Here is a 12,580-nt window from a genome sequence, read left to right on the forward strand (position 1 = left end):
AACACTTATTATCTTACAGTTTTCTTTGGTCAGGAATTCCAATGATTCTTGGCTAGGTGCCTTTGGCTCAGTCTTTCACAAGGAGCCAATTAAGATAATAACCATGGCTGTGGTCTCATCTGGGGAGGCATCCACTTCTAAGTTCACTCACAAGGCTTAGGTCGAGCCTCAGGTTTACACTGGCTATTGGCTAGAAACATCAGTTCCTTGATATGAGGGCCCCTCCTCAGAGCAACTCATAACATGGCAGCTGATTTCTCTCACAGTGAGCCGGTAAGAGAGGAAGAGAAAGTGAGCAAGACGTAACAATCATTTTGTCACCTAGTCTCAGAAGTGATATCCCATCACTTTTGCCATATTCTATCCATTAGAAGCAAGTGATGAGGTCCAGCCCACACTCAAGGGGGAGAGCATTACACAAGGGCATAAACACCAGGTGGTGGGCACACTAGGAGCCATCTTAGATGCTGCCCACCTCAAGAGATAACATATGTAATGTTCTGAGGAATAAGACTTACGTGGGGAAGCAGTCTGCAAATGAAAATTTTACTCAAAGGCAGAATGTCAATTATGAAAACACGCTTTATGGATAACATTCAGGGAATCTGCTAAGAAGTGTCACCACCTCCTCACTTGCCTCAGATGTGTCACACTATCCAAGTATTTCACCATCTTTTTCAGTCTGACACATCTGTGAACTTGTTAGTCAAAAAGGGAAGAAAAAAGGGTGAGCAAATGAGGGACCTCATGACCCACCAAGTAACACTCTTGACAATTCACACTTTATATTTAGCATGGGAAGCAGTAATATAATGGCTATAAGGAGTACAGGAAAAACAAAAAATTCAGGAACTTGATAAAATTGTTTCCTGGAGTTTCTCCCTACAAAGCTGTTTATCAGCTTGACTTGGTGATATGCTCTAATGAAATTTACATGGTCAGTGTGGCAGCTTGAAAACACAGCCTTGACATTCTTGACATTCTTATGTACAAATGGGATCTATGTCTCCTTCCCTTGACTTTGGGTGAGGGTTTGTGACTGCTATGACCAGGAGAAAGTTACTGCGTGACTTCCGAAGCTAAATTAAGAGAAACCACACAGTTTCCATCTGGTCCTCTTGGGCCACCCACTCTTGGAACTCAACCACCATGACATAAGGAAGTCCAAACCAGCCCACATGGCAAGAACCCTTGGAGAGCCCTAAGACTCTGAAGAAAGAAACAGGAATATTTGGCTAGTCCCAACTGCTCCAGCCCTGATTAGTTGAGATCCAGCTACCATGTGTCTGCAACCCAAGTCCAGAACTGCCCAGCCAAGCCCTTACTGAATTCCTGACCCTGAAACCATAAAAGAAAATTAAAAAATGATTATTGTTGATTTAAACTAGGGAATTTTGAGGTGGTTACATAAGAAAAAATAACCAGAAAACCAGGAAGTAGTCATATATGTTGACAATAAAGTCATGTATATTAAAAAGATAGTAATATTAAGCAGCAATACATTAAGTTAAAATTTTTTCAACACATTTAAGACAGACCACAGAGGTAAGCCATAGCCTCCAGAAAAGTCTTTGGTAAAAATTACTACAACGGGGAAATATTTATAGGTAGTAGAAACATATAAAAGCATTCTTATGTTAATAGGAAAGTAAACTATCACAAATCATAGAAATCGGAAAGACAACATTTCTATTTCCATAATAATGTCTCAGATAAAAAATAGATTAAAAATCTAGTCAGCAACTGTTTCCTCCTATCACATTAGTTGCAAATCATTTATTATTTCACCAGCATTATGAATATTATCCATTTCCTTATCATCTGCCTTCCATATGCACATCACTGTGCCAGCCATACCCCACTCCCTTTCATGTAGGGATCATGCAGATCATAAAATCTTCAAATTTCTTCTTTCTCCTCTAAAACATTTATTCAAATCTTCCCCTCCATCCTTCCCCTCCTTCTTTCCTTTCTTTCGGAAAAATGTTTCATTCACATTTCAAGGCACTGTCTCTTCCACCCATCCTCTCTTAATTGCTCCAATACCTTGATCCATCATGCCTTCTTGGATCTTTGGTGTCCTTTACCTTACAAATATACTAGTTTTCATTATTTTAAAAATACTTAGATTATAAAATATACGGAATATTGATTGAAAAATATCCTCAAGGTGACATCAATTCTCTTCATTAACCCAATTCTCAAAGTTGTCTACAGGTTCAGTGTTTTCCAATTCTTCACTACCCACTCACCTTTTAAATCCATTGTAACCTAGCTTCACATATTCAGCACTCAGAAGTTACCAATCAGTGGCCTGTCTCAGCTTTCTGAGTGTTTGGTGCAGCTGGTATATAGTTCCTTCTTGAAATTCTTCTACTTCTGACTTTCAAAAAAAGCACTCTCCGGGTCTCTTCATCCTCTGGACATTCTTCCTCCATTCTCCCCTCTGAACTATCATCTACTCTCCAAAACAGAAACATTTCCATTTTCTTCTGTCTATACTAACTCTCATGGTGAACTGACTCAGAAAGTCCAAATCCCTAGCCCCAGCATAATTACTACTTGGAATACATATTCAGCTGGACTTCAAACTCTGTGGTCACTCAATCTAATGCCTGAATTGTAACATATACAGAAATTTAATGTTCCACACAAAGCAAGCATTTCCCAAATAAGAAAATGTTTCATATAAAGGATGTCAACGCAACAAGAGCATCAGAAATCACCTCAATAAGTGGGAGAACGATCCTTAATTTAACAAATTCAGGCATGAGAACTATCATTTAATACTATTATCATTAAACCCACCAAAGTTGCTACTCCCTTTGCCTCAAATGCTCTGATCCCTGTTATTTGTGAGTTTGGCGCCCTTACAACCTTCAGTGAACAAGTATCACCTCTGAGAGAAAACTCCCCAGAACATGATGTATAAAGTGGCATCTCACAGAATAACACTTAAGAAACACATTAGATATTTATTTTCTCAATGTCTATCTTTCCTTACAGGAATATCAGTTCTATGAGAGCAGGAATGTTATTTTGTGTACTGCTGTCTCCTCACAGCATGAAAAGATTATTTAGGCCAGAGTAAGCACATAATAAATATCTGTTGAATAAATGAGTAACTTAGAAAATGAATGATTTAATTAAAGTGTTCTCATTTCCCATTTTATAGAAAGTCTGTGGTACTCTAATGCAAAAACACTGAAGTAAAAAGAAGTTCTTTTATTACATCAGTTAATTCAATATCTGGGTCACAAACAGCTTGTCTTTTAATAGAATTTTCTTAGTTAGAAGTAATGTGATTAGCTATTCTATAGATGGATATTCCACTGTCTTAGCTTTCATGTAAGACAAATGACCTTACTGGAGTTTGCTACCAACATTTCTATTTGCTTAGAAGCATGGAACTTTCTTTATTAGAACATCCATCTAATGTCTCCATACATGAACCACTCAGTGTTTATTTTTCCAACATCTTCATTTTCACTGGATCTCTTCTGAACACTTTTCTTCCACATAGACTTTATTTTTCCTCATAGAGTATTGACCAGGGAGGACCTTAAGATGTTATTAGTCCAGGGTTTTTCAACCTTCCTTTCAGTAGTGGGATCTATTTCACTGCAATATCTTAATAGAAGCAGAGCCAAGAGTGGACAACCTAGAACTATGCCTCCCTCTGCGGCTATACCCACCTTCACTCCAGCATCACTGAAACATCAAAGAGAATCACAGGTCTCCTCTGAAAAACCATGGAAAGTCTAACCTTTCTTAATAAACCCATATGTGCTTTCTGTATTGACTCTTTTGGGGCAGGAAATCTTTCTTTTCCTCTGGGCTAAAAGCATTTACTGGGCACATACAATGTGCCACAAACTATATGAGCAGTGTGCAGAACACGTTGGGAATAAGCAAGGAAGGGCTCTGGCTTTATAACCCACCACCCCTACCCACTGAAAAGACCTGAGCTGATGGATTATCTTGCTCCAGGGAGTGATTTTCTTTTTCTGTTCTTATCCTTTATTTCTCGTCTGGTCACCCCTCCCTCGATTTGTGTCATTGTACTGATTCTCCCCCGGTCTAACCCTCCAATCCCCCAAAACATGAACATCCCCTACAGGGTAGGCAGTGGTCCACAGCATTTCCTTCTATCTTCTCATGATTCAAGAACTAATATGATGTGGGAGCCAACCTTGTCTCTTTTGGGTGAATGGCTCCTTGATTCCCATCCATCTTCCTGATTTTGTTGTGTATGAGTTATATACTGGACATGTCCATCTGAGGTCACCTGCTATCACATAAAGTCCAGTACCCTGAGCTCTCTTCTTCCTCTCCCTGCAGTGGTAGTCCTTTTCAATGTTCCCACTATTTTCAATGACCTCACTAATCACTTAGTTCCCCAGATTTGAAACTTTTAAGTTATCTTTGACCCTTTCCTCTTTCACATCATTTATATCCAAGATGTGTAACAATAGTTTTGCAACATCTTTCTGACCTGATTTCCTGAAAGCTATTCAAATGTAGCTCAGCTGACTGTATTTTTGAAGCAAGTAGGGGCTATGTTTGTTGGTTTACCACCATAGTCACAGTGACTGTCACATAAGATGCCTAATAATCTTTCTGAATGAATGAATAATTAAATGGGGCAAAAATATGCAATGCTTACTGTAGCATAAAAACTGCAAGCAAATTATCTAGTAATAGAGAAATGTTTGAGTTTCTCTATCATTTGGGCACATTTGTAAGGTATTATAGTATAATTAAAATAACATTTTCAAGTATATATTAATGACTTGGAAATGGCTCTCTATTTCATGTTAAAGAGAAGCTAAACACAAAACTATAAATTTATTATGAACTCAATTGTGAAAATCTAGAAAAAGGAATACAAAAATGTTTAATGTTGGTTATATCTCAGTGATTTTTTCTCATACTTTTCTTTTACTTATATACAGTTGATTCTCTGAAAAGATCTTTCACCATGTAAATGACTATGCCTATAGATGAGGCTTGAAGGAAACAAGTACAAATTAAGAGGTACTTGTTCCAGGGTGGGAGGTAGAGTATTATAATCTATTGTCCTTGTTTTTCTAAAACTAATTTAAAAATTGTAGCTTAATATTTTCAATATTCTTCACCCCAACAAGAGTTGTTTAATTCTCTACTTCTGCCAGTATTTATATAGTTGAATCTATCATTTTATCACATTTTTCTTTTTTAGAGACGGGGTCTCACTCTGTCGCCCAGGCTGGAGTGCAGTGGCACAATCATAGCTCACTGCAGCCTTGAACTCCTGGGCTAAGTGATCTTCCCACCTCAACTTCCCGAGTAGCTGGGATCATAGGCACGTACTACCACACTGTATTGTATTATTTTTGTTAATAGACTCTTACCTTACTCTCCTGTTATACTGTTTTATTACATTATGGATAAAATGAGGTTTAAAAATACTAAACTATCAAAGTGCAGTCTTGAACATTCAACTCACCTTCCACCTACTCCTATACCACTGCCTGATGTCTCCTTTTCCCCTTTATTTTCACTTCAAATCTTATACTTTCTTTAATGCTTAACAAAAATTTTCTTAGCAATTTTTCTTTAAACACCCATAACTTACACATAATACAGTAACATCAAGCATTTTTAAAAAATAAAAAATGTTTCGAGCTACAAGACAATATTGAAATCACTTAGTTTAACTTCCTCCTTTACAATGCAGAAACTACTGTCCAATTTGAAAAGGTGGCTTGCTGGGGTAGTGGGTGAGCAGGGGCAGAAAACAAAAACCTTGGATTAGAGCACAACATTTAACCCTTAGAGTTCAGTATTTTAACTAATAGAGAATCCACTGTTATTGCTGGGTCTCACATCTGCTGATCAATTGCTCATCAATTATTCATGACTCCATTCCTAAAGTATGCCTTGCCCACCTGCCTTGATTTTCATGGTCATTACTCCAGGCTGACATCATGACACATAATTCTTCCATGTCTTCACTGTACCTAGTGCTGCAGAGTAACTGCTGAAGTAGTATGGCAGAAATGACCTAAAGCAAATCCAGTAATGGTAATGATGATACAAATCTGTGATAGCAATATTCCATCCTAACCATGTGGCTGTTACAGTACATCCACCTGAATGGTAATAACCATCAAGGAGGTGGTATCAGCTTTCCCTTACATTCTATAAGTCTTTCCTAACCAATCATGAAGCTGTAGGATTATGGTTCCAGTTCTAAAGATCCTAGAATCAGAGCCATGTGGAGGAAAACGAGGACAGGAACTGAATCTGTAAACTCTATCTCCACAGTCAGTTTAATGCAAAGTGCAGTGGCTTAAGGAATAATCCGACTCAAAAGCCAGACTGAGTACTATAGTAGCTTTCAAAGTTGCAAGTGGATCGTTACACACACACATGCACTCACTCAAATTCTGAATGGCATATATTGATGAAGAGGAATATTTTAACAATCGCATCAATCAAATAATGTACAATAGTTTAAAAACCAGTGGATGAAATTTCATTGTAAGCCAGGAGACCCAGGAGATGAGGAAAGGTGTGATTTGTCAGGGTTATCAACATTCAAAGACAGAGAGAAAAAGAATAGATCTGAAAAACAGAATCATGCCAGCTCCTTTGTCGTGACTGTTACACAACGGGCCATGAGCCACAGAGACCCAGAAGCATCTGCCAAAGGTTTCAGACAGCTGTGCAAGCATTCCCTGCCATTTGTTCAGCTGTTTTGAAGTGAGAGAGACACATATTCCCAGGGTTGCACCAAGTACCCTTCTTTTTCAATTCAGAATAATATGTTTAGAATACAAAATTTTTATTAGTTGTGATTTTGTCACTCCGAATATATATTCACCTGGATGAATGCATTTGCTGCATATTCTGCAACTAATGGAGGTGAATAGAATACACCGTGCCATATTAAAAACTGGGTAATGCTAAAGAAGTGAAAATAAATACTCTTTCCACCTAAGAGCAGAGTTACTGCTTGGAGAATTAGGTGCCTATTTACCTGCCAATTCAAAATGTCTTGAATATAATTTATCAAAATTCCATCATCTTCCTTCCTTTCTTGCATATCACAATGCCAAGGAAAATGATTTAATGGTGAAATTTCAGATTGTAGCATATCCCAGCTCACCTTATATATATGAACATGGTTATTATGTTCCAGAAATGAATTCATTGAACTTGTTAAAATTGTGAACTGCTCCCTTCAACCAAAGGAAGAAAAAAAGAGAATAGGGAAAAAAGAACCTTAGAAAGAAAAACATAAAGACTTTTACTAACCGATCTTTATTTCCTTTCACATATTTTATAAAGACTCAGTGTGTGGGAGCTAATTATATTAGCTGTCTTGGGTAACACACTATTAATTTTGTGCTTCAAAGTTATTAACCACCTTTCTATGTACAGTTCACAGGCAAATGAATGAACTTAATCCTCGTATTAAAACACAAAACAAACCAAATAATCCCATGTTTCATGACTTTTCAAAGTTGATTATCTCCTTGGCAATGCTTTACCAGAGGCCAGATATCCAACTGCCACTTTAGAAAAGAGTCTCTGGCAGTTTATATTAGAGGCCTGTTAAAGTGGATTTAATCACTATTTAATAGTCATTCCTCCCAAGATTAGACATAAAAGGTCACAGAGGAAAAGCATTTATTTTTTCTCAGTGATTTAACCATACTGGGTTTATAAAATTTCCTCCTCCAAGGATCACACCAGTCTTGAGAGAGTCTACTTGTGTGATAATATAGCTAATACTTGCAAATTTAAACAATTCAGTAGAGAAAATAAAATATTTAAAATGATAACATTTAATGTCGAAAGAATTCTTTAGATTTCTCTTTATCTGGCTTTGTCTAATTCTTCAGGGCAAAACATAGCATCATTTAATTCTACAGCAGTAATTTTATATAGAGGATGATCTTCACTTCCTAATTATCAAAGGACATTTTATTGTAAGAGGCATTAGATGTGTAAAATAACTACAGTAAATGAAAGCATTATTGCCATAAATCATGATGTTTATCTGCATTTGTGGGTCTCTGTGCTCCAACAAGAGCAACGGTAGTTTAGTGTATCAATAATCCCATGGGAAATTTAAAATGATTTATATCTCTGACTTATTAAAAGCCTAGTCATAGCTCAAAGGTCTCCGAATACCCATAAAATTAGGAAACTATGCCATAATATTAAGAAATAATAGCAAAAATTTCATACAGGAAGTAATCCAATAAGATATTACCCAATGGAAATTACTTCTGTTAAACAAAGATTTCAAATGAAAGCTTTGACTAAGCTATGTCAATAAATTATGCTTTTATGAAACTCACTTTTTTGTTCTGTTGCTGTATATCTCACTTATATAACAATTTCTTTTCCTTTATAATTCAAGCTAAAGTAATATATAAGTGGAGCTATGTCTTTCAGTACGATTCCCTTTTTAAAGTTTTCTGCTTTCAAATACAGTATAGTAATAATTCTACCAAATATCAGTAATTTGACAAGTTACATAATTATTGTTCAACAGCTATCAGAGAGTGAAAAGTGGAGTCTAAAGTTTAGAAAATTATCAGTATATAATTTAGTGATACTATTATTATTATACATGAGCTTTATGTAAATAAAAATGCTAAATATTTGGAGATATGTTTTTGCATAAAAATGTATATAAACTACAGCCCATTAAAGTTCCTTCTAGGCCATTTTTGTCAATACAAAATATACGGAAAAGTTTATATTTTTAAGAAAATTATTGTGAAAAAGTTATTTAACATAATTGAATAAAAGTAAAGTATTGAGTAGAACAAAAAAACAAACATGTTTATAAAAGCTGCACATTTATGCTAACGGCCATAAAATTGAGTAATTTAATCTTGGATAGGAAAGTACTATTTTATATTATTTTTATAGACTCAGTACAATCTCAATAAAGTGAATAAGAGACGTTCTTGGGAGCAGGGAGAAAAAAGGGCTTCATGAGTTTAAATGAAGGGATGGATATGAAGAAATGGTCAATACATCTATATAAATTAAATTTTATTGAAATAAGGACTTCTTATTCTAATAATTATTCTTAACTAACAGGATGATTGTGCAGCATTTTATTATAGTGAAAAACTGAAAACAAGCTATCAATATTGGGCTGGTTAAGTAAATAATGTCTCATCCATACAACGAAACACTCCCCAGTCATTAAGAATGAAGATAGGTTTCTGAATTTATTTTTCATTGAAAGGTGCTAATTACAAATTGTTTAGTGAAAATAGCTGGTTCCAAAAGCATATACAAGATATGATTCAATCTTTTCAAATATGTATAGAAAAACTCTATAGAAGGTATATGTCCAAGTACTAGACGTGGTTTTCTCTGCATGGTAGGACAAAGGGTGATTTTTCAGCTTTTATTCATTTTGACACTGTAGGAATTTTCCATTATAAAGATACACTATTTTTATAATCATGTTAACATTTTTGGGAATTTATAGATATTGAATAAAATAAAATTGAAAGGAAGTGGATACAGATGGTTTCTGAAAGAACAAAACCAACAGGACAACACTTTGAGGACGGTTTCTATGTTAGGGACTTTGTTGATTGTCCATTTGTTGTTAGCGCACAGCGACTCACAGGGATATAGGCTGCTGCACAGAGGAATCAGATGTGCTTTAATTTCCTAGTTTCTAGTCTTCTTTTCTTACCATTTTGTTGCTGACATTAAGGTGAACACAATAGTGATGGAGCCTCAGTTTGTATCACTACGCTCTATTGCAGATTTTATTCTTAATATGATAGCTATATTTTAATGTTGCACTTAATTTGTCTAACTCTGATTTCACGTTTTAAATTACAGGTTTATATGAATATTAGCTAATGTGGAAATTCTACTGAATAAAAGTATTTGGCATAAAATGATGTATAAAAATAACAATGATTTATATATATGTAAAGTATTTACTATGTGCCAAGCAGAGTCCTAAAAGAACTTATATATTAGTCAATTATTCTTCAAAGCCACCTATGAAGAAGGTGCTATTATTATCCCTCATTTCACCCATGAGAAAACTAAAGCTCAGAGAACTAATAAGCCCGTTGCTGAAAGTCCCATGGCTAAAAAGTGACAGAGAAGGGTGATAAGTCCAGAGAGTCTGGCTCCAGAACACTTACTTTTTGCAGATTTTCAAAAGTTTAAATAAGCTTTTAATTTTAGAATAGTTTTAGATTTACAGAAAAGTTACAAAACATAATACAGAGAGCCCATGTATACCCCTTGCCCAGTTTCCCTCTCTAGTGAAAATCTTACATAAGATGGTACATTTGTCATAGCTAAGAAACTCACATTGGTACACTGATATTAACTGAACAACATACTTAATAATGTTTTTCCTTTCAAGTATTTCATCCAGGAGGCCACATTACATTGAGTTGTTATGTCTCCCCTAGCCTCCTGTGATTTATGACAGTTTCTCAAACTTTCCTTGTTTTTGATGACTTTGATAGTTTTGAAGACTACTAGTCATGTATTTTGTAGAATGTCTGTCAGTTTTGGCTCGTGTGATGTATTTTTTACGATTTAACTGGGGCTATGGTTTGGGGAGCAAGACCACAGAGGTGAGCTGCCATTATCAACACATCATATTAAGGGTACACCCCACTAACATGACTTATCTTTGATGATGATAGCCTTGGAAAACCTGACTGAAGTACTGTTTAACTGGTGTCTCTATTGTAAAGTCACCGTCTTCCCACTGTCCATGCTCTGCTTTATGGAAGAAAGTTATCAAAGCTCACAGTCAAGGGGGACGGGGGAGTTAAGCTCCACCTACATAAAGGGGAGGGAGTATCTATATTAATTATTTGGAATTCTTCTGTCATTTTTAACCCATTACTTTCTCTATATTGCCTCTCCCGCCCTGTTCCTTCTTACCACTTTGACATGTTATTCATGTACAGTAGTATAAAAACATAATTCTTAACTGATTTCCTGCTTTTTCGAAGGCCCAAAATGTGTTAGAACCAAATGTGACAATAAATTTGTTTTAAATTATTTTCCACAGACTGCTGTAAAATTTGTCATTAAGTGACTAATTAGAAACCATTTTTTCTCAGAAATACTCTGTAAAGGACTTACCAGAAATATTCGTTCAAGTTGATCCTGAATGTCTTTCATTCCTGGAAAAGCAGCAACTCCTTGGATCATTTCAACAAAGATGCAACCTACTCCCCTAAAGAGAGAAGAAAGAATCATCACAAAACTTCAATACATTCTGCTTAGGAAAACTAAATCTGGAATTAGAATATCCACTCCTACAGAAGAGAAGCAGCGGGTAAACAGTTTTCTTTTTCCTTCTAACTTTTTAGATTCAGGGGTACACGTGCAGGTTTGTTACATGGGTATACTGTGTGATTCTGAGGTCTGAGGTATGAATGATCCCATCACCCAGGTACTGAGCATACATAGTACCCAATAGTTTGTCAACCCTTATCTCCCTCCCTTCCTCCTCCTTCCAGTAGTCTCTAGTTTCTATTGTTGTCATTTTTATGCTATGAGTACCTGACGCTTAGCTCCCACTTATGAATGACAACATGCAGTATTTGGTTTCCTGTTCCTGTGTTAATTCACTTAGCATAATGGCCTCCAGCTGCATCCATGTTGCTGCAAACAACACTATTTCATTCTTTTTCATGGCTGCATGGTATTCCATGGTATGTATGTATCACATTTTCTTTCTCCAGTCCATTGTTGGTGGGCACCTAGGTTGAGTCCATGTCATTGCTATTGTGAATAGTGCTGTGGTGAATACGTGAGTGCATGTATCTTTTTTTTTTTTTAGAATGATTTGTTTTCTTTCAGATATATACCTAGTTATGAGATTGCTGGGTTGTATGATAGTTCTGTTTTAAGTTCTTTGAGAAATCTCCAAATTGCCTTCCATGGTGGCTGAATTAATTTATTATACATTCTCACCAACAGTGTATGAGCATTCCCTTTTCTCTGTAGCCTTGCCAGCATCTGTTGTTTTTTGACTTTTTAATAATAACCATTCTGACTGGTGTGAGATAGTATCTCACTGTGGTTTTGATTTGCATTTCTCTGATGATTAGTGATGTGGAGCATTTTTTAGTATGTTTGTTGGCTGCTTGTATGTCTTCTTTTGAGAATGCCTGTTCATGTCTTTTGCCCATTTTTAATGGAGTTACTTGATAAACAGTATTTTTAATGAGCACCATAGCTATCTAGGTGATGTACACCTAGATCCCATAACCTACCCACTCCTCCTGCCCCCATCTACTGCCCTGAAATAACTCTAAATAGATGCAACTATACTGGGCTCTGAAAAGAGTGAAAATACCAATAAAATAGTGCATTCTAGTGCTATTACTTACAGAATACAGTTAAGTCCTTAACTTGATATATGAGTCCTCACAGTCATGTTCAAACATCCTTTTCCAACTATATTTCACAAACTCATAAAGTATTGTAGCCTCTAGACATTCAGTGGTTCTCAATCCTCTTTGCATTAGAATCACCTGGAGAAGGTTAAGAAACTGCATATCTC

The 12,580-nt window shown here is 35.9% G+C and overlaps 1 protein-coding gene across 3 annotated transcripts in view; it reads right to left on the minus strand.

The window, feature by feature from the left end:
• The window catches only part of CDK14 (cyclin dependent kinase 14), a 589,453-nt gene that overhangs the window by 207,978 nt on the left and 368,895 nt on the right, over positions 1 to 12,580 (minus strand). For all 3 annotated transcript variants that reach the window (XM_007982225.3, XM_007982233.3, XM_007982232.3), the window contains one exon: positions 11,152 to 11,245. In XM_007982225.3, coding sequence (XP_007980416.1) covers positions 11,152 to 11,245 — 94 coding nt within the window. The remainder of the gene's footprint in view (positions 1 to 11,151; positions 11,246 to 12,580) is intronic.

This window comes from Chlorocebus sabaeus, chromosome 21, assembly GCF_047675955.1.
Source record: "Chlorocebus sabaeus isolate Y175 chromosome 21, mChlSab1.0.hap1, whole genome shotgun sequence".
NCBI lineage: Eukaryota > Metazoa > Chordata > Mammalia > Primates > Cercopithecidae > Chlorocebus > Chlorocebus sabaeus.